The 27970-nt window shown below is 37.0% G+C and overlaps 1 protein-coding gene across 1 annotated transcript in view; it reads right to left on the bottom strand.

The window, feature by feature from the left end:
• Window positions 1-14918: 14918 nt before the first annotated feature.
• LOC149168482 (protein STRUBBELIG-RECEPTOR FAMILY 7-like) overlaps window positions 14919-27970 on the bottom strand; it is a 75959-nt gene continuing 62907 nt past the window's right edge. The window contains exons 12-16 of the mRNA XM_089424893.1: window positions 16222-16493; window positions 15992-16127; window positions 15737-15870; window positions 15502-15658; window positions 14919-15351 (exon numbers count right to left, since the gene is read on the bottom strand). Coding sequence (XP_089281019.1) covers window positions 15223-15351; window positions 15502-15658; window positions 15737-15870; window positions 15992-16127; window positions 16222-16493 — 828 coding nt within the window. The 3' untranslated portion in view covers window positions 14919-15222. The remainder of the gene's footprint in view (window positions 15352-15501; window positions 15659-15736; window positions 15871-15991; window positions 16128-16221; window positions 16494-27970) is intronic.

The following is a 27970-nucleotide window of genomic DNA, read 5'->3' as shown; positions in this document are numbered from 1 at the left end:
AGCGCCCTTTGAAACTTTCAACACTCCATTTTGACCTATAAATTTGTAACCTTCTGAGTCCAATACTCCCAAAGAATTCAAATTCTTTCTCAATTCAAGTACATGTTTAACATTAGTTAATGTTCTAACTGTATCATCATACATTTTAATTCTAACATTTCCAATCCCAACAGTCTAACAAGATACATTATTATCCATAAACACAGAACTACCATTCATAGCTTTATATGAAGTGAACCAAATTATGTATGGACTCATGTGATGAGAAGCACCAGAATCTAACAACCAAATTCCATCATTTGGAGAGAAATTGCAAACAGGTAAGCTTCATCTACCATACTTAATTCAGCAGATACAAATTCATTAATCATCGTTGTGTATTCTCCATTGTATTGAGCCATGGGTGAGTGGTGAAATCTCAGGTTATTGGCCCACTTGATTTTGTTTTAGCCAAGGACAATAATATATATTGTTGGCTAGTTTTTCCCCAATTGGGGCTTTCCAGGTAAATCATGGTGTACATGGTTTGAATGATTTTTTCTTGATTGTTATATTTATTTCTCTTGAACCCTAACAAGTGGTATTAGAGCTAGGTTGGCAAGGGGCCTAGTTGGCTATTTGAATTGTTCCCATCGATGAAGTGTCCCCATGAATAGAATTTGTTACACAAACTAGTAGTGTTGGTTGAATCAATAGCTCGTTGCACAAAACAACAGTGTTGATTGAATAATAGTTCGATGAGGAGAAAGAATAAAATGAAGCCTAAAGGTTTTACCAAGGCCTAGGGATAGAGAATATTTTTTGAAAGTTTAAATTAGATTTTGGGGCCACGGTGGAGGCATGCATGCTGGATTAAACGCCCTACTGGAAATGTTGACGAAGGGTTTCTAGTGGTTGCATGCAAAAAATAAGTATAGAAAAAGGGTGTGGTGATAAGGACAAGGAAGAAAAGGCCTGCACTTTGAAATTTAGTGTTAAATAGTAAGCGTTGAGTGATTCTAACACAGGAATATGTCGAAACGTTGGGTTCTTTCTAGTTCGAGTTATGGGCGAGGAAAATTCATTCCGCATGATGCCTTTAGGTCGAGTCATGTGGGGAGTGCCACATCATAGTGAACTATGTGAAATCTCCCTTTGGTAGTCTCAGACCACATAATTTTAAAAAATGGTGTTGATGAAGTGGTTTCAAATTGCATAGTGGACTCTCCTTATTGTATGGTGACAACCGAGTATGAATGGATGACAAACATGGAGAAAATAAGGTCCTTCGCGACAACTCTATGTCATCCTACATGTCTAGCAATAAAACATTAGAAATTTCCAAATTATAAGAGCCCCAACTGGTGGTGAAAATGACTAGAAAGGGTGCCCTTATTCCTATATCATCACAGTAGTTAGGTTGTGCGGGCTCAAATGAGAACGGTGCAATTGTTACACTGAAAGCGGGCATCGCGCAAATAAAGGGAAAATATGACAAAACTAGAAGCAGTGGTGTGAGGAAATGTGCAGCTACTAGAAGCAGGGCATCACACAAATCAAGGAAAACAATGAAAAATATGGGAGAAGTGGTGTGAGGAAATGTGCAGTCGATATAGAGTGGAGAGGAATTGATGGTGGCAACAACACTTTTGGCTCAGGACTCATGAATCCTCCCACTTACGACATTTTTAACTTGAATTTTATTTTATTTTTAAATATCACAAACCATTTGATTGATTGTTCGAGACAGAAAGGTGCAACCATATCATGAAGTGAAGAGTCATCTCATACACGGGGTCCAGTTTTATGATGATGCATCAGGTTTTTGTGAAAGCCTTGATAACACGTACAATTTAAGCACGATATAATTTGCAAGCATTAAAACCTATTAGTTGGGTTGATTATTTATATGCAACATGCATGCATAATAGGTGAGCTGCTTGAAATTACAAAACTCGAAATGAATAGGAAAAAAAAATCATTAGTTCATTGATAGAAAAGGTGCATAGGTTTCTCGGTTCCAACTAAGGGGAGATAGCAATATCTTGGAAAGACCATGTATTCAGAAAGAGGTTGTGAGGTTGGAAATGGCTCAGAGTGTGGAGCAATGAAAATGAGAGGATGTAAAGTTGGAAAGGGCTCAGAGTGTGGAGCAATGAAAATGAGAGGATGTCTCACAATAGAAACCAAAAAAAAATAATGGAGTTGAAAATTTTCATGTTAATGGGCATACGACTATAAGACCTAGTAAAGCATGTGTACCTGATAAATCGCTCATAAAGTCTTGAATGTCCACTTGGGTGATATGGGGATGCATGTGGTGGAATGATGAAGCATGTTGAGCTAGGACAACATGTGATATTCTCAAATACCCTGACCTTGACTAGGCAAGGCCTCTTGATGTTGACCGGGTAGGGCCTAGAGGTGAGTGGTCGTGTTGGCTCATTTGGTTGATTTGGCTAGATTTGGCCAAGGAAAAACCAAAGTCAAGTTTAAAGGAGGGATTGTTAGATAAACTTGACCATGTGATGCGGTTGAGGTTGTGTCAACAGTTATGGTTAACAGTTGTGGTTTTGGGCACCGGGCATTGGTGACCCATGGTTGTGTATTCTCCATTGTATTAAGCCATGGGTGAGCGGTGAAAGCTAAGGTTGTTGGCCTGCTTCGCTATGTTTTATCCAAGGACAGTAATAGATGTATTGTTGGTTGGTTTTTCCCCAATTGGGTTTTTCCAAGTAAATCATGGTGTACATGGTTGGAATGATTTTTTCTTATTTGTTATATTTATTTACCTTGAACCCTAACACGGATGATCTTACAATAAGTTTCATGATATTTTTCTTCTTTCTTCTTCTTCCTTTTATCAGGAGAGAAAAATCAACAGGTTTCTTTTTTATGTAAGTTTGGCAGGACTACATCATCATCATGTCCAACATATTACTTTGATCGGGTTGGGGAATTGAACCGGTGACTTCACATCAAGGAGTGCCTTAAGAGAGCACTTGATCATTGTCTATCCAAGACCCCTTGAACAGAAAAAATCAACAGATTGTCTATTAATATAATAAAAAAAAAAAAAAAAAAAATACTTTACATAAGTTCGATATTCTAGATGTACCTACATTGTCACATCATGGAGTTTCCACCATTTTCTACCATGAGCTTCTACATACATAACTGAAATTAACAATATGTAACACAAAAAAACATTGTATAGTATAGTTCAACCCGAGCGAGTCCTATTTCGAGAGCATTGCAAACTTGTATCAACAAAGGATCATACTAGGTATCTATCAACTGAAATCTTGACTAGAACAAATTCATACCAAAGGAATGGTCCTTACTTCCAGTAGGTCATCTTAATGAAAAACCTCATAATAAATGCTTCCAAGTAGAGTATTGAGGCCCTTTTTGGAAAGGGTATCAACAAAGGAATTATACTCCCAAAACACATGAGCAAAAGAAATCCTTTGAAATGTATCTTTTAAAACACAGATCCTACGCATCCAATTATGCAGAAAAGGAGGGAAAAAGTTGGTGCTACCATTTATCTAATCAATGACAACCCTGGAATCACCATATATACTTATAGATTCTCAACTAAGACATCTAACACAATATAGAAACCCCCAAAGCACAACCACCTCGGCCATTGAATTTGTTCCTTCACCATAACCCCAGTAAAATTGATATTGCCTTATCTTAAAGACATCTAAAAGAACACCAAAACCACAAATCCCTTTTTGTGCGGCCCCATCAAAATATCTAACCAGATATTGAACAATATGTGGGCCAGCCAAAATTCTCTGTGGTTTTTCACTTAGAATCTTCCTTCCATATTCCATATATGATGCACAGATCTTGTCATTGGTTCTGGCAATGTCATACGAGCATTCCTCAAAAATCATCGCATTTTTACCCTTCCATATACCCCACATAATAAAAAATAGAAGAGTTTGATTCTTCCTTAATTAATCATCCACCACTCGATGCATTCATCCATGGACGAGTAGTACCATGTCATAGGAATGTTTAGACTATGTAAAATATGATTCCATGTGGCATTGGCATAGGGACATAGAATGAATAAATGATGAATGTTTTCAATCCCATCCTTACATAGATATCATCTACCATGACCTACATACCCTCTTTTACCAAGATTCTCCCAGGTGAGGATCTTGTTTCTCCAAACTAGCCATCTGAATATTTTAATTTTTAGAGGCATGTTCCAAGACCAAATAGACCTAAAACTGCATAATCCCTCATATGCCTATAGAGAATGCGATATATTTTTGTATATCTTTGATACGTTAGTATGCCCCGGAATGAGAGAACCATTCCATTTGAGCTTATATTCCATGTGACTAATTGTTATCCCTACCCAATGTAACTGCATAATATACCACTCCCAAATAAGATCACTCTTACCATCGATACCCGTCTCCATAGTGCCTTTCCATGCAGGGAATAGTTGTAGTGAATCAAAATTATCTTGATTTTGATTTTAAGTAAAAAATTCCCCTCCTATAGATGTTAAATGATCAGGATGGGTAGAAATTGATCACCACGCAGTCCAAGGATGGGGTCGATCCCCACTTTAACAGAAGTACCAGATCCAATCTCCCATTGAAGATTTTCAAAAATTCCTTTTTTGCTTTTCATAAAACCATTCCAGATGTGTGATCCATTGTTTTAAGCCATCCCAACTCTATACTTATTTTTCGTATATTTATCCTTTATGATTGACTTCCAAATCCATGTACCACATATGGCACGCCAAAAACTCTTTGACATAAGATCCCAACCAAAAAAAAATGTTTTTTAATCCCCATCCCCCAAAATCCTTTGGTTTTGAAATTTCACGTAGGCATGCCAAATGAAATTTTTTACCACCCCTCACCCCAAACCATAGAAATGTTGCAATGATGGCATTGATTTCTTGAATGACATGAATGGGTAGCATAAATAAATGCATCAAAAACACATATATGTTTTGTAACACAGACTATATGAAGATTATTCTGCCCCCCCCCCAATGTCAGCCATCTGTGTGTCCAGTCTGACAACCTGCAATCAAGACTTTTTAGTAGCCATTGCAATCCATAGTGCAATAAAAGTTTGGTTTCAATTTGTAGCCAACGTATGTGAAACTAGCATCCAAAGGTGAGGCCCCGACATCAAAGATGTGCGCAATCTTAGAGATGATGTCTTGTTGTTTACAGGCGTAGATGAGTAATGCGTTTATGTTATTCATGAATAGACCAGAAGCATCTCCAAACTTTGAAATGATGAGAAATGGTTTTTTCCACTAGCATGCGGATATCTATCCATAAATAAGAACATCGTCAACAAACATAAGATGAGTTATAGATACCTTCTTAGTGATTCGTAGGCCAACAAAACATCTATCGATCTTTGCCTCTGATATTTTCATGCTCAGACCATCAATGACTAGCAAAAACAAAAGTGGATACAGTGCACAACCTTGCCTTAGCCCCCTATGAGCCCTGAAGAAATTTGTGGGAACTCCATTAATCAAAACAACATAGTTAACCATGGTCACACATGCCATAATACAGTCCATGATTCCAATTGAAAGACCAATTTTGAACGGAATCATCTTTAAGAAACACCAGACACAATCATAGGCCTTTTGTAGATCCAATTTAAGAATTATAGCCTCCTTTTGAAGTGACTTAATCAAGTGAATGCATTCTTGTGTAATGGCCACAACATCTTGAATCCAACAAAGAAACCAAATTGTTCTATCGATATGACAGTTTACTTATAACAATGAGTCTTTTAACTTTTCATTAGCTAATTAACTTAACATTATTTATTATTATTATGAACATTCTTGTGCAATGGCCACAACATCTTGAATCCAACGAAGAAACCAAATTGTTCCATCGATATGACAATTTACTTATAACAATGAGTGGTTCTAAGGTGAAAGGGTATATGTATTTAACTTTTCATCAACTAATTATCTATTATTGTTATTATTATTATTATTATGACATTTTCCGTGACATAAATAGAAGCTTTTAATTTCCAAAGAACGAAAAAAATAGAAAATTTAAGAGTTGGTGAGGCATCAAGCAAAGTCAGTTGTCCCTTATCACCTACCCATTTTGGAATTCACATTGAAGGTTTGCACCTGGAGAGATTTCATCCCTCTTAACCCTTGATAGATCTAGAATTAAGATGGATCTAGGCTGGTTTATTAAATTTGGAATAAATTTTAACTTGTAAATGTTGAAAAGTTAAAATGCAATTAATCATTCAAATTATAATGTAATCATTTTTTTCAAAATAATTTTTAAAGGTATTGTTTAAATAAAAAAATTCACTATTTCTTTGTTTTGGTTTCAAAACATAAATACCTATAAATTTGCTACTTCAACATGTATTTATTTGTATTTACTTAAAACTATTTTTTCTACTTATAAATTTGTAACTTCTCCTTTACATTTGTACATTGAATGACAAACACTAATAAAAATTCATTAAAAGAAACATATATATATATATATATATATATATATATATATATATATAACATTGTCATTCACATTTTAGTAATGATTAATGAATACAACATTATCATATAGATTCCATATTTTGATATTCACATTTTACTAATGAGTAATGCATACAATGTTATCATCTAGATTCCATATTTTGATTTTCAACAATTACTAGCACAATAGCAATAGAAATCCTAGAGACACGCCAACAAAAATTTATCAATTCCAAAGCACGCATAAAAGATTAAATGAATGTACTTAAAGTATTTAAACTATCTTTCCAAATGACTTTGTTTCCTCACAAATGTAATAGTTAGAGTTTTGAAGTGGAACTTCAAAATTCTCTTACTCCTTACCAAGACTCAGCAATTTTTTTTCATTCCCATAAACTCCATCATCCCAAGGACTAGGCAATGACCTTGTGACTTCGTTGATCACATGCAAAATTTACCATAAAACTCATTTTCTCTCTTCTAGTTTCATTGCCATCCCCTTTAAGGTCATGCTACTAGATAGAGCTATGTCATGAAATTCGCTAGGGTTCAAGTCCTTTGCTGGAAGAGGGATTCAAGATTGAGAGGAATATCGGTTGCCTCACAATCAACCCCTTTAGTGGCTAATCTATTGATGCAGGAGCATCGGAACTGACCAGCAATGTGGAAAATTGTCCACATGTTGTGGTTTGACAGGGTGAATTTTATTACTGTTTGTTCAATTTCAGTTTTACTGGGGAGGTCGATTCTTCATATAGTTTGTTATTATTGTGATAAATGCAACTTTTTTATTTGAGATTTTCTTTAATAATAGAAGATTATGTTAGCTGTTTGTTAGAGCAATTAGTGGAGGAAATACATAAAAAATGTAATAAGCAAAGAGATTTGGGAGGCAGAGTAGGTGTGGTGTGGTTGTTTGTATGGGCGAAAAGCTCTGATTAATAAAGAAGACTGTGTTTTTGATGAAAACCGGAGATCGTTCTTGGTGAAAAGGCATCAAAGCAAATCTCTGTTTTATTACTGCTTATGAATAAAAAAAATAGTGTTTGCGCCCAATGTGTGTTGGTTGATCTGTGTTATAAATGAAATAGACGTGGCCTGTTAAATGGTGTGTAAATTAATGCGTTGACAATTCCCTGAATTGGTTCAAACTGTGGTTTTAATTTAAATATGTTAGAATATATGTGTTATGACCAATGATTTGTGAAGTTTTGTGAATGGAATCTCTTTCTACAGAGAATAACGAGGAATAGACTGCGCAGATTCTTAGGGACAACACCGGATTTTGGAAATTGCGATTCCTAAAATCTCGCATAAAAATCCCGGATATCGTTAATTGCCAGTTGTGATTCGAACTGTTGTTCAGAACAAGAGAGATCTGTGGTAACAGAATAGATTGGATATTCATTAACTTGCGTCCAGCAACTCCGGCAGTTGCGTATTGGAGCACAGAAAACGCCATTTACTTTGCCATATCGAGTTAAAAAAGTAGTGGATTCGACATTGGACAGAATCTGGTGGCTATCTATGCGTTGGGTTTTGAAAATAACCATTTCTGGAGAAATCAATGATTAACACAGTGCCATTCCAAATCATTGCAGATGGAAGAAAGCGCATACAGAGATGGGTGAAATTTTGAGGGCCATGCTGGTGTTTTGGGAATAATGTTGTGTTTATGAATACGTAGTGCTTCTGCATGTTATGTTCGTGTTGTGTCAGTCTCTATGCCTTTTATTTAAATATGTGTGTTAAGATGAAGCGAACTTTGGGTTCTGACTCATATAAAAAAGGCGTTATTCAATTGACTGTGTGAGCAGTTTAAATCTGTCATATGTTTTAAAAAGAATTATATGGCTGCGCTCTGTATGAAACAAGAAAAGAATCCAGTTTTTATGTTTAAGTTGAAACAGAGTTTTTAAATCAGCATTCCGGCATTTTAGAAGTCAATGAGATTGATTTGTATGTATACTGAAAGCTATTGCTTGTAATACAAGTGGAGTGCGCTCAGAGTTTCAGGTACATTATTTTTGGTATCAAAGCCGGAGTTACAGGTGTTGCAGCAAAGATGCCGCCAAGGAGAGGAATTGGTCGAGGGAGACCAGAACCAAATGCAGTCCTGATAGAAGAAGTGCGAAGACTGCGTGAACAAATGGAGACAATGGAAACAGCCCAGAGAAGAGCGCCTGATGAGGGGGCTGAAAGTTCTTCAGAAGAATCTGAGGAAGATGTGGAAGCAGAAGAAGAGAATGAAAACGTTAAACTCGTGAAGATGTTGGCGAAAGTTGGAAGCAAACCCAAAATAGAGATTCCTATGTATGAAGGGAGTTTGAATGCCGAAGGAGTTCATCTTATATTCAGACAACCACGCTTTGCAGTTTATTAATAATCAGCCAAAGCTAAGTCAGAAGCACGCCAAGTGGGTGGAATTTCTACAAAGTTTCACTTTTGTAATAAAGCATAAAAGTGGTAAGTCTAATAAAGTGGCGGATGCATTAAGCAGGATAAGTTTTCTTTTGCAAGAATTTAAAGTGGGTGTTGTAGGTTTTGATGAAATGATAGAAATGTATAAGGATGATGAGGATTTTAAAGACATCTACACAACAGTGCAGAATTCGGTGAGCCATAACAGAAGTCAATGGATGGATTACCTTATTCAAGGAGGCCTGTTATTTAAAAGCAACAAATTATGCATTCCTAAATGTTCCATGAGAGAGAACATCATTAAAGAGAAGCACAGTGGAGGATTGTCTGGTCATTTTGGACAAGACAAAACTTTCGCCCAGGTGAATGCTTTTTATTATTGGCCTAAAATGCAAACTGATATTAAAAAGTTTGTTGAGAAATGCAGGGTATGTCAGTATGCCAAAGGAAGGAGTCAGAATACCGGTCTATATCAGCCATTGCCCATACCAGATCGACCATGGGATGCAGTGAGTATGGATTTTGTTCTGGGTTTACCAAAAACTCAGAGAGGAAACGATTCTATTTATGTTGTTGTAGACAGATTTTCTAAAATGGATCATTTTATTGCTTGTAAGAAGACTAATGATGCCACACACATAGCAAATTTATTCTTTTCAGAGATTGTAAGATTGCATGGTTTGCCTGTAAGTATTGTATCAGATCGAGACACTAAATTTGTAGGGCATTTCTAGAGGACACTTTGGAAGAAACTGGGAACTAAACTCAGCTTTAGCTCAGCCTACCATCCTCAGACGGATAGACAAACTGAAGTTGTGAACAGAAGCTTGGCAAATATACTAAGAAGTCTGGTACATCAGAATCCCAAACAGTGGGATTTGGCATTAGCTCAAGCTGAATTTGCTTACAATGACACACCAAACTGAAGCACTGGAATGAGTCCATTTCAGATTGTCTTTGGAATGCATCCGAGAGGAGTATATGAGCTAAGAGACTTGGGGAAACAAGAAGCCAGAAGTGCAAGTGCTGAAGATTTTGTTGAACAAATGCAGAAGCTACAGGAAGAAGTTAAAGGTAAACTACATGAAAGCAACAAGAAATACAAGCAGAAGGAAGATCTGAAAAGAAGAGAAAAAGAATTTCAAGTGGGAGATTTGGTCATAGCATATTTGAGGAAAGAGATATTTCCTACAAAGACTTATAATAATCTGAAACTGAAGAAGATAGGACCCTGTAAAATCAAAAGGAAATTTTCAGCCAATGCATATGAAATTGAGTTGCTGGAAGGGATCGGAATATCCCCCATTTTTAATATTGCAGACTTGTATCCATTCAGAGAGGCCAAAACAGAGTTACAGACTGAAGCTACAAGTGATGAAGTTCAAACTGTGGATTGGGAAGAACATGTACCAAAAACATCTAAGAAAGAAGTTGAAGTTGTTTTAGATCAAAGGATATCCAAGAAAACTCGAGGACAGACATATTTTCAGTATCTTGTCAAGTGGAAAGAGCAGCCAATGGAAGATTCCAGTTGGTTGACAGCAACTGAATTGCAGAAATATGGCATAAATCCTGAAAGTTTAAAGAACCAATCTTTTCTTCTCCGGGAGTCTGATGCAGGAGCATCGGAACTGACCAGCAATGTGGAAAATTGTCCACATGTTGTGGTTTGACAGGGTGAATTTTATTACTGTTTGTTCAATTTCAGTTTTACTGGGGAGGTCGATTCTTCATATAGTTTGTTATTATTGTGATAAATGCAACTGTTTTATTTGAGATTTTCTTTAATAATAGAAGATTATGTTAGCTGTTTGTTAGAGCAATTAGTGGAGAAAATACATAAAAAATGTAATAAGCAAAGAGATTTGGGAGGCAGAGTAGGTGTGGTGTGGTTGTTTGTATGGGCGAAAAGCTCTGATTAATAAAGAATACTGTGTTTTTGAAGAAAACCGGAGATCGTTCTTGGTGAAAAGGCATCAAAGCAAATCTCTGTCTTATTACTGCTTATGAATAAAAAAAATAGTGTTTGCGCCCAATGTGTGTTGGTTGATCTGTGTTATAAATGAAATAGACGTGGCCTGTGTAAATGGTGTGTAGATTAATGCGTTGACAATTCCCTGAATTGGTTCAAACTGTGGTTTTAATTTAAATATGTTAGAATATCTGTGTTATGACCAATGGTTTGTGAAGTTTTGTGAATGGAATCTCTTTCTACAGAGAATAACGAGGAATAGACTGCGCGGATTCTTAGGGACAACACCGGATTTTGGAAATTGCGATTCCTAAAATCTCGCATAAAAATCCCGGATATCGTTAATTGTCAGTTGTGATTCGAACTGTTGTTCAAAACAAGAGAGATCTCTGGTAACAGAATAGATTGGATATTCATTAACTTGCGTCCAGCAACTCCAGCAGTTGCGTATTGGAGCACAAAAAATGCCATTTACTTTGCCATATCGAGTTAAAAAAGTAGTGGATTCGACATTGCACAGAATCTGGTGGCTATCTATGCGTTGGGTTTTGAAAATAACCATTTCTGGAGAAATCAATGATTAACACAGCACCATTCCAAATCATTGCAGATGGAAGAAAGCGCATACAGAGATGGGTGAAATTTTGAGGGCCAGCTGGTGTTTTGGGAATAATGTCGTGTTTATGAATACGTAGTGCTTCTGCATGTTTATGTTCGTGTTGTGTCAGTCTCTATGACTTTTATTTAAATATGTGTGTTAAGATGAAGCGAACTTTGGGTTCTGACTCATATAAAAAAGGCGTTATTCAATTGACTATGTGAGCAGTTTAAATCTTTCATATGTTTTAAAAAGAATTATATGGCTGCGCTCTGTATGAAACAAGAAAAGAATCCAGTTTTTATGTTTAATTTGAAACAGAGTTTTTAAATCAGCATTCCGGCATTTTAGAAGTCAATGAGATTGATTTGTATGTATACTGAAAGCTATTGCTTGTAATACAAGTGGAGTGTGCACAGAGTTTCAGGTACATTATCTATCTATTTCAAAGCAAATTTCTTTTGCCCTAGTAAAAACCTTAGTTTGTTTAGGCTTCAACTTGGGGGCTTGTTGAAGGTTTCTTGCTCCTTTGGTTGTAGATATGCATTGTTTGGAAACATTTTGTCCGCGTTTTGACTCTAGAGTAATTCGTTTGGCTTGCCATATTTCAAGCCCTAGTTCACTTGTGCCCTAAATTGGCCTTATTGCAGGATGTGAAGTGCCCTATTACACTTGATGAGCCTTGTTCTTAGAAAGAGATGCCCTCTATAAGCCTTTCTTGTCACCTTGATCCTTGAACTTATATATCCTTAGGTGACCTAAATCAATGGGAAGCGTCACTAATGGTGAAAATTAACAAAAGAGCAAAAGGCAGTGGTTGTGGTAACAGTGGGTCAGACCTCATTGTTTTGTCCCTTGGTCAAGTTTTGCCTTAGGTTTACCCATTACTAGGTCTACTAGATTATGAGGCAACATTTTTGGCATCATATATTCGACAAAATCAAAAAACAAGATGAATTGGCACTACTTTAAGTGCAGTAGTCATCATTTTTGTTATTTATGCTAATGATATTGTTGTTATGACAAGGCCCCTGTAGTTCAGCACACAACTAAGAATTCTCTAATGTTCTAACATGTGTGTGTGTGATAGTGAATACTAACAAAATAAAAGTTATAAATCCAAAGGGCTCACTTATGCTAATTTTAGGTGTTATAATAATTTGGAGGCAATTACTTCATTCAAATATATTGGAATCAACCTTCATCTCAAGCATAATTTCAAGCTTAACTGGAATTATAGCATTAATAAAAGGATTAATGGATGGTACAAATTCTATTTTGGTTTTGAAATTAATAGAGATTAATGAACTTATGGAACTTATGGTTGTAGGAAAAAAGGAAATAGCTTTTGAAAACTCTCACCATTCCTTTATTTAATATAAATGTGAAGTTTGGAATTATAACATGTATAGAAAATCATAAAGAAAAACATTTTATAATTTATAATTTTAAAATTAAAAGCAATATCCATAATATGGTTGTAGGTATATATATATATAGAAAACTTTCACCATTTTTTTATGGTATATATACATAGATGTGAAGTTTGGAATTATAACATGAAAAAAAACATTTTATAATTTATAATCTTAAAATTAAAAGCAATATCCATATTTTATTTTATCATCCTAGTAAATCATGGTTTTCCTACATTAAAAGTAATATAACTATGAGCAGGTACCTAATATATAAGCAATGGCTTCCCTGCATTAAAGCAATATAACTATCAGTAGGTACCTAATATATAAGCCATGGTTTTCCTGCATTAAGCCATGGTTTTCCTGAGTAGGTACCTAATATAACTATGCGCAGGTACCTAATATATAAACACAAAACAATTAAAGGAAAAATGATGAACTTCCTAAGGTTGCTTCAAAAAGCACCAACTTAAGAGAAGTTAGCATAAAGATGCCAAGACTTGCTAAATCAATGGAAAATATAGAAGGAAGTCTCTTTAGAAAATATTGATACTATTAAAAATATTATGAAATAAATTTCAATATAAATAAATTGTAATGTGATAAAGAATTAGAGGATTAGAGAAAATTAAAGTAATAGGTCATTAACTCTTAAAAAATAAAAAAATATATGACTTAGTAAAAAATAAAATGAAAATGTTAAATCATTTTTTAAATGTAAATTAAAAAATAATATATTTATGATATTAAAAAGACAAATGACCTCTTAAAAATAAAACACCTTAGTAAAAAATAAAATGAAATTGTTAACTCATTTATTAAATGCAAATAAAAATATAATATATTTATGATATTAAAAGAACAAAAGATGAAAAAAATATATCTTGAAGCTAGTTCTAGTTTAATATAATTATAATATATTTATGATATTAAAAATATAGAAGATGAAGAACAATTTATTTATTTTTAGTTTAATATAATTATGATTAAAAAAAATGAAAAACAATTTTTCCTTAGGCTAGTTCTAGTTCTAGTTCTAATTCAGTGTAAGATAGATAGTTCAGACACTAGTTCTAGTTCAGTCTAAGATAGATAGTTAAGATAGATAGTTCAGACACTAGTTCTAGTTCAATATAAGATAGATAGTTCAGCATAAGATACTAGGGAGTTGGTGTAGTTCATAATATAATATAATATAATATATATATATATATAAAATAAATATATATATATAATAATATATATATATATATATAATAAAATATATATATATATATATATATATATATATATATATAATATAATAATATATATATATAGATTGATGATGATATATAAATATATATATATATATATATATTTTGATGATATAAGTCCTAAAAGTTAGTTCAGTTAGTCAAAATCAGGGTCCAATTTCCGTTAGCTCAGTTGGTCAAAATCAAGGTCCAATTTCCCCGAAGCCCTTAAAGTCAGGCCTTCGAAGTCAATCAACCCAAATTTTTCCAGTAGCGTCACCCGTTGACCCGGATGTCCGTGAAAAAATAAATAAATAAATTTGATGATATAATAAAGATTTTATTGATAAAGTATATAATAAATTGATGATAGAATAAAGATTAATTAATATATATGATTAATAAAGATTTTATTGATAGAGTAAAGATATAGTTAGTTAAGTATAAGATTTTATTGATAGAGTAAAGATATAGTTAGTTAATTATAAGATTTATAATCCCTCAAGAATATACTTTGTCTAAGACCAAGAAGGCTAATACTATTTTGTCTAAGACCAAGAAAGCTAATACTATTTATAAGAGTGTATTTCAAAGACTTCGACTTACTAATCCCTACTAGTTGATTTAAAGACCTTTTAACCTTTCTATTCGTTCTATAAATAAAGAGAATTCCTATTCTAATCACGATAAAAGAGAGCAACCCAAGTCTTACTGTTTCTACCCTCTCGCAAGGCCTCGAGACATTTGGCAAGTAAAGATAGAAACACAATGAGCAAACCAGTATTAATATTTTATTAATATTCCAATTACATTGTTTTCACCACAACGTGGACTAAAAAATATCTTGAACAGATTCAATTTATGAAAATAATGATGCTATCAACTCTTTCAACTGTTGTGGAAGTCCAACGAAGGATGATGCTATCAACTCTTTCAACTATTGTGGAAGTCCAACGAAGGCCTTAGGAGCTAAATAATGAAGTAACTGTTGTGGAAAGTCCAAAGAAGGCGGTACGAGCTTTTTAGAATTAAATATTTTATTCTGGAGTACAAGCAAAGCAATATCACTGCATTTAATAATCTGCAGGATCGTGGTCTGCAGTTTCATCTCCTGTCATCCTCTTATTGAGGCTAGCCCGTTGCATCATACGAACCAATGCTTGCACCACTTCAGACATTGGAGGACGGAATTCTGGTTCAGGCTGCCACGCCAAACAACGAATTGTCAGAACTTATGTTTCCTGTGCCTATACTGTTCATTTTCTCCTGTAACTTACAAATACAAATTAGTATCTCTAACCTTTGGATGTAATTTATAATTTATGTTTGAATTTAGATATTTTAGATTATACCTGAATGCAGAGGGCAATAATATCAGCAAAGCGCGAGAGAGATTTAGCAGGATAACTTCCCTTCAAAGCTGGATCAACCATCTTTGCCAATGCATCAATATCATGAAGCTGAGGGGTGGCCCATCTTACTAATGACTGTTCTGACCTTGTTCTTGAACTGCAGAAGGAGAAACTGAATTAGAAGGGTATTTATTTTGGTACAACCCACAAGTTTCTCTCAAAATAAGAGAGTTACCTATCCAAGGGCTTCCGGCCTGTCAAAAGCTCAAGCATTACCACTCCAAAACTATACACATCGCTCTTCATTGTATAGATTCCTGACATGACATATTCAGGAGCACTGTACCCAAATGAACCCAGCACCTGAACCTGAAAACAAAACATCATTATAATTTTAGTCCTCTAGCTTTCAGTGTCCTCTCCGGTAAGGCTGACCCTCATGAAAAGGTTGAGAAGGGAAATGTTCATTTTAGACCGTCATGAATCACACCTGACGCTCAGAATTTGGATTGAGGGCAGCAATTCCACAGTCGGACAGACGAGGGTTGAAATCATCATCAAGCAAAATATTAGACGACTTGAATTTTTTATGCACAATAGATGGAGAGAAAACTTCATGCAAATACCTGGACAACCAATTTCAAGCGTGAAAACATAAGATTCAGTCTGGTGTCGAACTCAAATAGCGAAATATTTACTGATCAATAAAATACAACTTACTCTAAAACTCGAGCTGAACCCAGGGCAATCTTTACACGAATGTTCCAAGACAAATTTCTAGTAGTCTCATCTGCCATGTGCAATACGTCATAGAGTGATCCATTGTCGAAATATTCATACACAAGAAGGTATTGCTCATGTTCTGTGCAATAACCCACTAGTTCTGTAATGTTAGGATGATGTAGGCGCGATATATTAGATACTGCGTCCAGGAAGTCTTCACGCCTTTGTAGGGACAGCGTAGAAGTGTCCAATTTTTTCACTGCCAAAATCTGAAAGCCAATTGGTAAGTTAGTTAATGTATATTGTACTAGAAACAAGAGTGATACAAGGAAAAAATTACATTCTAGGTTTCCTTCTTTACCTATATTCATCTGATGTTTAACCTGCCCAAATATCTCATGATTTTGGAAGAACGAAAGAAAAAGAATTCCTTCTAGGTTTCCTTCTTTACCTATATTTATCTAATGTTTAAACTGCCCAAATATCTCATGATTTTGGAAGAACGATATCTGATGTTTAACCTGCCCAAATATCTCATGATTTTGGAAGAACAAAAGAAAAAGAATTCCTTCTAGGTTTCCTTCTTTACCTATATTTATCTAATGTTTAAACTGCCCAAATATCTCATGATTTTGGAAGAACGAAAGGAAAAAATTTCCTTCTAGGTTTCCTTCTTTACCTATATTTAGTTGATGTTTAAACTGCCCAAATATCTCAAGGTTTTGGAAGAAAATGTATCAAGAGGTTTACGTGATTTCCATACCTATTTGACGTGCAAAAGACCAGCCCAACCATGACTTGTTAATGACAGGCTGCTGCCTTATCGCAGGCAACGTTATTCAAATCCTAGAATAGAGTTTTAAAACCACACACATGGACACAATAGAATGTCTTGTGCCAGTACGTGCCTTCTTTAATCATCATATTCCAGTTGGACATTTTTCTGGTCATTATTAGGTATACACTATATTAGATATGCAATATTTCGAGGCATGCTAACAGAGAGAAAAGACCGGAGTACTTAACATCCATTTGAGCATGTGCACGAACAAGCTCCACTAAGATTTATTTGCTCCCAAAATATGACATTGTTGAAAATAACACTGAGAAGGGGGGCGCTGAATCAGTGTTATCAAATTCTTTTTCAACTAATGAAACTTGTGTATACCTTCCTGACTTATAATTTATTTATTCTTCAGATGTTGATCATTAATCTATGTGTCAGAACCATATAACAGTGAGCAGGCACAGAAAAGTAGAGCAGACAATCACACAAAAGAACACAAGATATAAGGTGGAAACCCAATGTGGGTGAAAACCACCTGCTGCACTTCAATTAAAAACTTCCTTTTACAATGATTCTGCACTGATGCAGTCTTATACCAGCACGCAGGCTTCAACCTGCAAAAGGCTACAACCTTTTCTCATTCTCCAGACTCTTCTAGAAGGGAGCTACAACCCCCTTAGCTCTTGTAGGTGCTGACCTACAGAAAACTTCTCTTTTCTTCCAGGGACCGCATTTCATATATTTTCAAACTGGATCCATGAATTTCAATCAAGCATCAACTAGATCTGCAATCAACCAACTTCCTTGTACAAATACTAAATCAATAACTTCTCAGAACACAGTCCCAGTAACCAGACACCAAGTCAGAACCCTGAACACTGCAGAAATAGACAAAAGCAGCTAAAACATATTTCAAGGAAAAAGTCTGCAACTTCACCAATAGAAACCTGTGTACGTCTGCAGTATTCCCTTCTTTACCCTGCGGGTATCCGCACCTCCTCTGTGTCGAACCTGCGGTATCCGCACCTGCGCTCTGCCAGAACTGCGGGTATCCGCACCTCCTCTGTGTCGAACCTGCGGGTATCCGCACCTGCGGTGTGTCGAGCCTGCGGGTATCCGCGCCTGAGCTGTCTCGAGCCTGCGAGTATCCGCACCTGCGCTGTGTTGAGCCTGCGGGTATAGAAATTTATCAGACTTCAATTATACCCCAGATTATCAGATTTACAGATCTGATCATGCGCCAAAGAGATCTCGACCCATCAGTAGATCCGTCTTGTAATGCTCAGGTTTCTCCTTGATTCAGGTCCAGCTATCACTCACCAACCGATCACCAGTGTTTCAGATCTTGCTCTTCTCAAGATATTCAACACATTCGTTGCACAAGCCAAATGATCTCTTTTCATTTTTATAGTCTAAGCTTCACTCAAACCATGGTCCAAAACCATAGAGATCCAATACTAGGTACCCAAAACCTGTGTTCAATACTTTAGATGCAAAACCACGGACCAAAACCATAAGATCAAAAATGTCGGATTAGATACCATGGACCAACCATAAGATTTCCCACGTGCGCGCTTTTCTCTGCATGAAAGTGCGTGAACTTTACGTCCGCACTTTTTGTTCGGAGCACCTGCGTACATGTCCGCACCTTTTGTTCGGCGCACCTGCGTATGTACGCGGCTTTGTGAACAGAAACCTGTGGGTATCTCATTTTCTACTAGTTTGAGAGCCTGAACTTGTGATCTTCACTTTAAGTGAGTTGCCATCAAGGTCAACACTTATGTCATCGAGCCAAACCTGTGTCATAATGCCAACAATCTCCCCGTTTGGACTTGATGGCAACCCAAAGTCACTCAAAGTCTTTTCTCCCCCTTTGACATCAAGGGCAAAGGGTTATGCTCCCCCTGAATACACGCTGAAATCTTTGCTTTGCTGAGCTGTCCAAGCTCCCCCTGACATATAGGCAAGATCTGCAAGCAGATGCTCTACAAAAGAAATATGACTGTATACATCATAACTGACCTTCCTATCACCAAAGACTCATACATACGACTCCCAACCAAGTGGGGATACATGATATAATAAGCATATTACATTATCCATCCCAGGCATAGTGGGGCACCAAGATAGGCCGTTACATGACCTTGACAAAAGAAAGATAGAGACAAAATATCAGCAGCATCTGTCAATCATTATTCAGATCAGTATTCATGTTCTCCTTCTGCACTTGCTCCTCCTGAAATCAAAACAACTGAAGAATTGAACCAAGATCTTCTATGATAATGCCAACAATGCATTATTAGAAGAATATATGCTCCCCCTGAACCTGTGCCAGATTGTCTCTGACAAACCCATATCGGACTCTTCTCATCCTTGTTTTTCTTCAAGTTGACTGTATCCACATAAGCCAGCGTATGTACGTGTATACCCCATATGAAACTCGCATACAACCAACAATCTCTGAAAACAGACAAGATTCAACAACAAGATGATGCATCAATTACCCCCAGCTTTTGTCTGAGGTATTCAAAAGTCTCCCTGGGCAGTGGTTTGGTGAGAATATCAGCAACTTGTTCCTTAGAGGGAACATACTCCAATTTGACCTTTTGTTCAAGCACTTGTTCTCGGAGAAAATGATACTTGATCGGTATGTGCTTAGTCTTTGAATGCATGACAGGATTCTTTGAAATATTGATTGCACTTGTATTATCACAGAAAATGGAGATAGGTGGAGTACAAGTGATTTGAAGATCTTGCAATGTTTGCATCATCCAAAGGAGTTGTGTGCAACAAGATGCAGCAGCTACATATTCTGCTTCAGCTGTAGATAATGCAATAGAGCTTTGTTTCTTGCTGAACCAAGATACTAATCTAGGACCCATGAAGAATGCACCACCACTAGTGCTTTTCCTGTCATCCACGCTTCCTGCCCAATCCGCATCAGTGTATGCATGAAGTGTGAGATCTGTACCTCTAGGATACCATAAGCCATAGTTTTGAGTTCCTTGAAGATACTTGAAGATTCTTTTAACTGCCTGAAGATGAGTTTCCTTTGGATTTGCCTGAAACCTTCCAACTATTCCCACTGCATGCATAATGTCTGGTCGGGTACCTGTTAGATAGAGCAAACTACCAATCATGGATCTATAAGTTGGTTGATGTACAGCTACCAATTCATCATTTGCGCTGAGACTGCATCCTGTCACCATAGGGGTACATACTGGTTTCGAATCCTCCATCCCATATTTCTTCAAGATCTGCTTGAGATATTTGGTTTGTGATAGAAAAATGTCATCTTTGTTTTGTTGGACTTGTAAACCAAGAAAATATGTGAGCTCACCAAGCATGGACATTTCAAACTCTTTCTGCGTCACCAAGGCAAAATTTTGACTCTTGTCTTCTTCATTGCTACCAAAGATGATATCATCAACATACACAACAAGTATCAGCAACTTATCATTGTCAATTTTTATATATAGATTGCTATCAGTTGATCCTTTTATAAAACCTTGTTGATGGAGGTACTTATCCAACCGATAATACCACGCCCTTGGACCCTGTTTAAGGCCATAGAGAGCCTTTTTGAGTCTGCATACAAGTTTTGGATCATTTCCAAGAATAAACCCATCTGGTTGTTCAATATATACTTCTTCATTTAAGTCTCCATTCAGAAAGGCAGATTTTACGTCCATCTGAAATACTTTGAACTTCTAAAAGCTAGAGAGAACAAGGAACATTCTTATGGCCTCAAGTCTGGCAACTGGAGCAAAAGTTTCTTCAAAGTCTATTCCTTCTTGTTGCACATATCCTTTACAAACAAGTCTTGCCTTGTTTCTAACCACATCTCCATTTTCATTCAACTTATTTTTGAAAATCCATTTTGTCCCTATGACATTATTATCTTTTGGTCTAGGAACCAACACCCAAGTGTTATTCTTTTCAATCTGCTCGAGTTCTTCTTCCATGGCCTTGACCCAACATTCATCTTTGCAAGCCTCTCTTACGTTCTGCGGTTCAGTGGAGGAGAGCAATGCTAGATAGCTTGAAGCTTCTGAAATGGTTCTTCTTATTTTTACACCTGCCTCTTTCTACCCCAAAATTTGAGATTCTGGATGATTCTTCTGAACATATCTGGATGGAGTCTTTTCTTCTATCCTTATCTGTTCTTCTGGAGCCTCATGGGTTTCTTCTTCGTCATGAATCTGATTTGATGTTGACGGATAGTCTTCGCCATCTTCGAAATCTTCAGATTTTACCTGCCTAGGAGTGTTTCCTTCTTCATCAACCACTACATCAATACTTTCAACAATTTTACCAAGTCTTTTATTGTAACATTTGTAAGCTTTGTTGTGGGGAGAGTAGCCAAGTAAAATGCCTTCATCTGCTCTAGGTTCAAACTTGCCAAGATTTTCATCAGTCCTTTTAATGTAGCATTTGCTTCCAAAAATTTTGAAGTATTTTACCGTGGGAGTCTTACTGTACCAAAGTTCATGAGGAGTCTGAGTGTTGTTTACCCGAACGTTTGTCTTGTTGAAAATAGTAACAGCGACAAAGGCAACTTCACCCCAGAAAGTTGCGGGAGTTCCAGACTCATCAAGCATAGCACGAGTGTTCATCCTTTCCACAACTCCATTTTGCTGAGGAGTCCTTGCAGCAAAAAATTCCCTTCTTATTCCATGTTCTTCACAAAAATCGAAAAATTCATCTGAGGTAAATTCCCCTCCTCGATCAGATGAGGCATTTGATTGAATGATTCTATGATCTGATTCGTTTTCAACCAAGGCTTTGAATGACTTGAACTTTTCGAAAGCTTCATCTTTATACGTCATGAGTCCTATCCAACACATGCTTGAAAAGTCGTCAATGAACAATATGAAATACTCTTCTCCTCGAGGTGATCTCTTCCTAGTTGGACCACATATATCGGTGTGAACAAGTTCAAGTGGCCTACTAGCTGATCCTTCCTTCTCAGGGAAATTAGTTCTGGTTTGCTTACCAAATTGACATGATTTGCATATTGTATTGTCTGGAATTCTGATGTCAGGAAGATCACGAACTGCCTGATATTTGCATGCTTTCCTTATCTGAGAGAAGCTAAGATGCCCCAGCCTTCTGTGCCATAGCCAGTGTTCATCATTCTTGCTTAAATAGCATTGTTGTTGTTCTCCCTTGAGTACGTATAAGTTATTTGGAGTTCTTATGCCTCTGATCATTGTCTTTCCTGTATCAAGCTCACGAACAATACATCCATTTGATCGAAATATTACCTCAGTTCCTTGATCACACATCTGACTGACACTTAATAGATTATGCTTTAAGCCATCAACATACATAACATTACCAACCTTGACCTTTTCTTTCAAACGAACAGAGCCTTTACCTTTTATGAATGCAGGGGTGTCATTTCCAAATGAGACCTTCTTTTCCTTTTCTAAGGCACTATATGACTGAAGTTTTTCTTTATTACCTGTCATATGTTTTGAGCACCCACTGTCGATGTACCATTGATTTTCCTGTCCTTCCGCATATAGGGCTATCCCACATCTTTCCAGTTGCGTTTCTTTCTTTTTCCATGTTTTGGAATTCAATGAGGCTTGCTCCTTCTGAGTTGTTTGCCGAAACCTGCTTCTGCATTCAAAATCCTCATGACCGAAGTTGTTACAGATAGAACATTCTATTTCATTTTCAAGAGCAGAGAAGTTATTGTAGGTTCTTTTCATGATTCCTGTCATACTCCTTTGTTTTTGAGCTTCCCTAGTCATGATGGTCTTGTAGGCAACACATTGAGCAGCTTTATGACCAAAGTTATGACAAGAGAAACATTGGCCATTGAAGAAATTCCTGCGGTTATCAAATTGACCAACCATATGATTGTAGTTTCCATCCATTCTTGAGCCAATATGAGAATGATTTACCTGTGGTCGGTTGAGGCTTCTGTTCATCCTTGACGTAGATTGCCCTTGATAATCTTTGATCATTCTTGAAGCAAATTGTCCCTGATTTACCTGGTGATCTGCATTATGCTTTCGTTGTCGATTGTCAACTTGTTCACTCCTCCTTGCTGCATCAAGATAACTTTTGGAGGTAGATGGCTTCTGTGCTTGCTTCTGAGCTTGAGATGCTTCTTCGGAATATCCGAGACCAGTCTTGATTAGAGGAGAACGCTGCACTTTGATAATCTCATCTAGAGTTTCAGATCCTTTAGCAAATCTGAGATTAAGAGCTTTTGTTTTCTCAATTTATTTTCTAAGTCCCACAATTTCACATTCTAACTCTTCATTGTGTTTATCTTTTTTAGCAAGTTGGAATGTTAGAGTATCTATAATCATTTTTTTTCCTCTAAACAAACTTTAAGTTTAGAAATTTCTTCATAAAGACCTTCATTTATAGCATCCAAGAAATCATCTTCAAAAGCCATCAAAAGTCTATTATCATTACCTTATTCATCTCCATCACTATTTGACAATCCATCACTGTCTTCATGCGTGTAATAGCTCTTCTTATTTACATTTTGTTTTCTGTTCCATCTAACAGGTTCCTTACCTTTGTCTAGTTTATCTTTATGTGGACATTTTGCAGCATAATGACCGACTCTACCATAAGCAAAGCATTTGAAAGGCAACTTACCTCTGAATCTTCCATTTCCCCGTTGAAGGTTCTCGACAAAATTTGCTTCTTCCTCTTCTTCTAACATATGTCCTGGCTCATAGTAATCTCCTTTTCCTGAAGCCTTGAAGCAGCTTCTCTCCTGTCTGATGGTCCTCCTTTTCTCATTTCGTAAGCAGTTAGAATTCCGTGCAGCTGTGACATTGTAAGGCTCTGTAGATTCTGTTTTTCTTCTATGGCAGAAACTTTTGAATCAAACTTAGGAGACAAAGATCTTAGAACCTTTTCAACCAAAACAACTTCTTTTATTTCTTCACCCAAGTTTTTCATACAATTTACGATCTCATCTATACATAGGAAATAGCTTGCCACACTTTCATCATTATGCATTCTGAGACTTTCATATTGAATTCTAAGAGTTTGTAATTTTGCTCGTTTTACCTATTCATCTCCTTCATAAGCTTAGAACGATCTTGTCCCATATTTCTTTTGCGCTTTTGAGCTGCAAAACCTTGACGAATTTTGATTGAGATAGACTTCCTAATAGAGTATTGACAGCTTTTGCATTTGTTTCATATTGCTTTTTACCAACTGCATCTGTAGGAGTTGCTGATGGAAATGTGTATCCTGTTTCCACAATATCCCAAACTTTTGTACCAAAAGATGGAAGATAAGCAGTGATTCTTACCTTCCAATAGACGAAGTTGCTCCCATCAAAAATCGGTGGCCTAATAGATGCTTCCTTTTCGTAGTTGCTCATGATGATAGATCTTCCTTCAAGCGATCAAGCTTTTCCTGAAGGACCTGCTCTAATACCAATTGTTGAAAATAATACTGAGTGGGAGGTGAATCAGTATTATCAAATTCTTTTTCAACTAATGAAACTTGTGTATACCTTCCTGACTTATAATTTAATTTATTCTTCAGATATTGATCATTAATCTGTGTTAGAACCATATAACAGTAAGTAGGAACAGAAAAGTAGAGCAGACAATCACACAAAAGAACACAAGATATAAGGTGGAAACCCAATGTGGGTGAAAACCACCTGTTGCAATATGTCTCTATCTTCTTTCAATTAGAACTTCCTTTTACAATGATTTTATACTTGTGCAGTCTTATACCAGCGCACAGGCTTCAACCTGCAGAAGGCTACAATCTTCTCTCGTTCTCCAGACTCTTCTGGAAGGGAGCTACAACCCCCTTAGCTCTTGTAGGTGTTGACCTACAGAAAACTTCTCTTTTCTTCCAGGGACCGTGTTTCATAAATTTTCAAACTGGATCCATGAATTTCAATCAAGCATCAACTAGATCTGCAATCAACCAACTTCCTTGTACAAATATTGAATCAATAACTTCTCAGAACACAGTACCAGTAACCAGACACCAAGTCAGAACCCTGAACACTGCAGAAATAGACAAAAGCAGCTAAAACATATTTCAAGGAAAAAGTCTGCAACTTCACTAATAGAAACCTGCGTACGTCTGTAGTATTCCCTTCTTTACCCTGCGAGTATCCGCACCTCCTCTGTGTCAAACCTGCGGTATCCGCACCTGCGCTCTGCCAGAACTGCGGGTATCCGCACCTCCTCTGTGTCGAACCTGCGGGTATCCGCAGCTGCGGTGTGTCGAGCCTGCGGGTATCCGCACCTGAGCTATCTCAAGCCTGCAAGTATCCGCGCCTGCGCTATGTTGAGCCTGCAGGTATAGAAATTTATCAAACTTCAATTATACCCCAGATTATCAGATTTACAGATCCGATCATGCGCCAAAGAGATCTTGACCCATCAGTAGATCCGTCTTGTAATGCTTAGGTTTCTCCTTGATTCAGGTCCAGCGATCACTCACCAACCGATCACCAGTATTTCAGATCTTGCTTTTCTCAAGATATTCAACACATTCGTTGCACAAGCCAAATGATCTCCTTTCCTTTTTATAGTCTAGGCTTCACTTAAACCATGGTCCAAAACCATAGAGATCCAATACTAGGTACCCAAAACCTGGGTTCAATATTTTAGATGCAAAACCACGAACCAAAACCATAGGATCAAAAATGTCAGACTAGATACCATGGACCAACCATAAGATTTCCCACGTGCGCGCTTTTCTCTGCATGAAAGTGTGTGAACTTTACGTCCGCACTTTTTGTTCGGAGCACCTGCGTACATGTCCGCACCTTTTGTTCAGCGCACCTGCGTATGTCCGCGACTTTGTGAACAAAAACCTGCGCGTATCTCATTTTCTACTATTTTGAGAGCCTGAACTTGTGATCTGCACTGAGTGAGTTGCCATCAAGGACAACACTTATGTCATCGAGCCAAACCTGTGTCATAATGCCAACAGACACTTCAAAAGACCATCCTTAACATCAGAGGAAAAGAAATTTAAATTTGTATTAATGTCCTACAAATCAAGCTAGCTCAAAGGGACTAGAGTGTACATACTTCGACAAAAAGCAACAACAGCAGATAATAGAAAAGGTGTACAACAACAGGAAATGAAACGACAGACTGGGGTATTAAAACCCTAAAAGTGGATGATCGCTGGTGAAAACATAAATTTGAGGTTAAAATAAGATTGATGCGAAGAGAGGAGGGAGATAGCCCTACCCATCCTCCGAGTTTGAACTAATGATGTGGCTGTCCATGTCGGGTGCCTACCAGATAATGTCCTCTGGAGAGCAGCTCGGGTTGATAGACCCCTGGGAGGTAATCCTAGGTGGCAAGAACCTACTCCCCCTAAGAAGGAGGGAGATGGAGGACCACTCCTAACATCCAAGGAAAAGGAACTCCCTATAGAAGACAAAAAACGATAATGCATCACTGAGAAGATGGGCAACTCTCGTGACTCTCTCTATTCCTCATAGAATTCCTTGACCCGATGTGTGAAGAAGCCCAAGTAGTGCAAGCTAGAGAGCAGGTCCGACCAATGTCCAAGTGTCAGTGGGATGCTTCATCCCCATGATCCGATTGTGTATGTGGTAGAAGAGCTCTGGAGTAAACAACACTTAAAAGAAACAAACCTCCCCAGTATATATGGTTAGGAACTGAGGATCATAATACCTGAAAAAACCAGTGGAACTAGTTCCTAAAGAAGGGAAAAACCCTGAGATTGCATTTTCTTTCCCATGTGTATTTTTTACACATTGGGTTCTTGTGAAACTTGGAAGCACATCGATGTAACAGCCCCGGTGAAAATTTCATGTAATAAAAGTTAAAAACAATAACCACGGATGAATGGGACATTTATTCCAAGTTGAATGTTGGGCAAAGCATCATAGGAGTATTCATTTGGTTGTTTATGGCTAAAAAAAAATTGGAAAAGAAATGGTTAAGGCTTGGAAAGGTAAACTAGCACATTTATTTATGAAAATAATGAAAATTAAGAGAAAAAGGTGTAAGGTCGTAAGTTGCATGTGAAAAGGAAAATGAAGGAAAATAATGGAAAATGAAGAAAATATAGGCATCATTCATAAAAAAGCTTCTGAAGATCAGTTGGTAATCTTTTGTCAGTTCAGTTTTGGAACACTCATTATTCTCTCTCTCTCATATATCTTGGATACTTAAGAGTTTTTCTTGGAGCACTTTGGCATTGGAGCAAGAAAAGCAAAGAAGACAAGAGGAAGCAAGGATCAAGCAGGGAAATGATGGATTAAGCAACTATAGCAGACTTCATTGAAGGTATTGACTTGCATGTGTATTTTCCTTGCTAGATTTGGCATGCATGGTATTGCATGTGGCTCTTTTCTATCATGGCATGGGTTTTCCCAGGTGTGAGTGTTTTTCAGCCTAACCTTGCCATTTCCGAATAGCCATGGTGTGATGGGGCTCTCATGTTTTGGTTGAGCTAGATTTTCGAAAGGATTCGAAGCTAAGTCGGGTGGATCTTTGAATGATAAAGCACATGGCCTAGTGGTCCCTGAACCACACTGTGGATCACGGTAAAGCCATTGGCCTAGTGACCCCTTAGCCAGACTCTGGGTTGTGGTAAAGCCATGATTGTGTTGCCTTTGTTGGGCCTAGTAATCCCGGGTTGGGAGATGCGGTAAAGACTGGAGAGTGGGTCTCGGTTTAGGGCCTAGTGATCTGGGTTTGGATTACGGTAAACCATGAGAGACTAAGAGATAGGAAAATTTCTCATGGCGTACGTGGAGAAATCTGGTGGCAACCATGCTTGTTTGGCCTAATGATTGGGTGGAGATCACGGTAAAACCTGTTATGATGTGTTCATTGTGTTGGCCTAATGCTCTGGGATGGATTATGGTAAATTCTGTGTTCTATTGATGAGGGTGAGGTGGTTTAGCCTCAATATCCCCTGGCTGAGTTCTTTTGGTTTGAGTCCCTCATTCATGCT

This window comes from Pinus tabuliformis, chromosome 4_2 (assembly GCF_031772625.1).
Source record: "Pinus tabuliformis cultivar Carrire ecotype Pingquan chromosome 4_2, CPIR1, whole genome shotgun sequence".
NCBI lineage: Eukaryota > Viridiplantae > Streptophyta > Pinopsida > Pinales > Pinaceae > Pinus > Pinus tabuliformis.
This window is presented reverse-complemented; position numbering and strand designations above follow the sequence as displayed.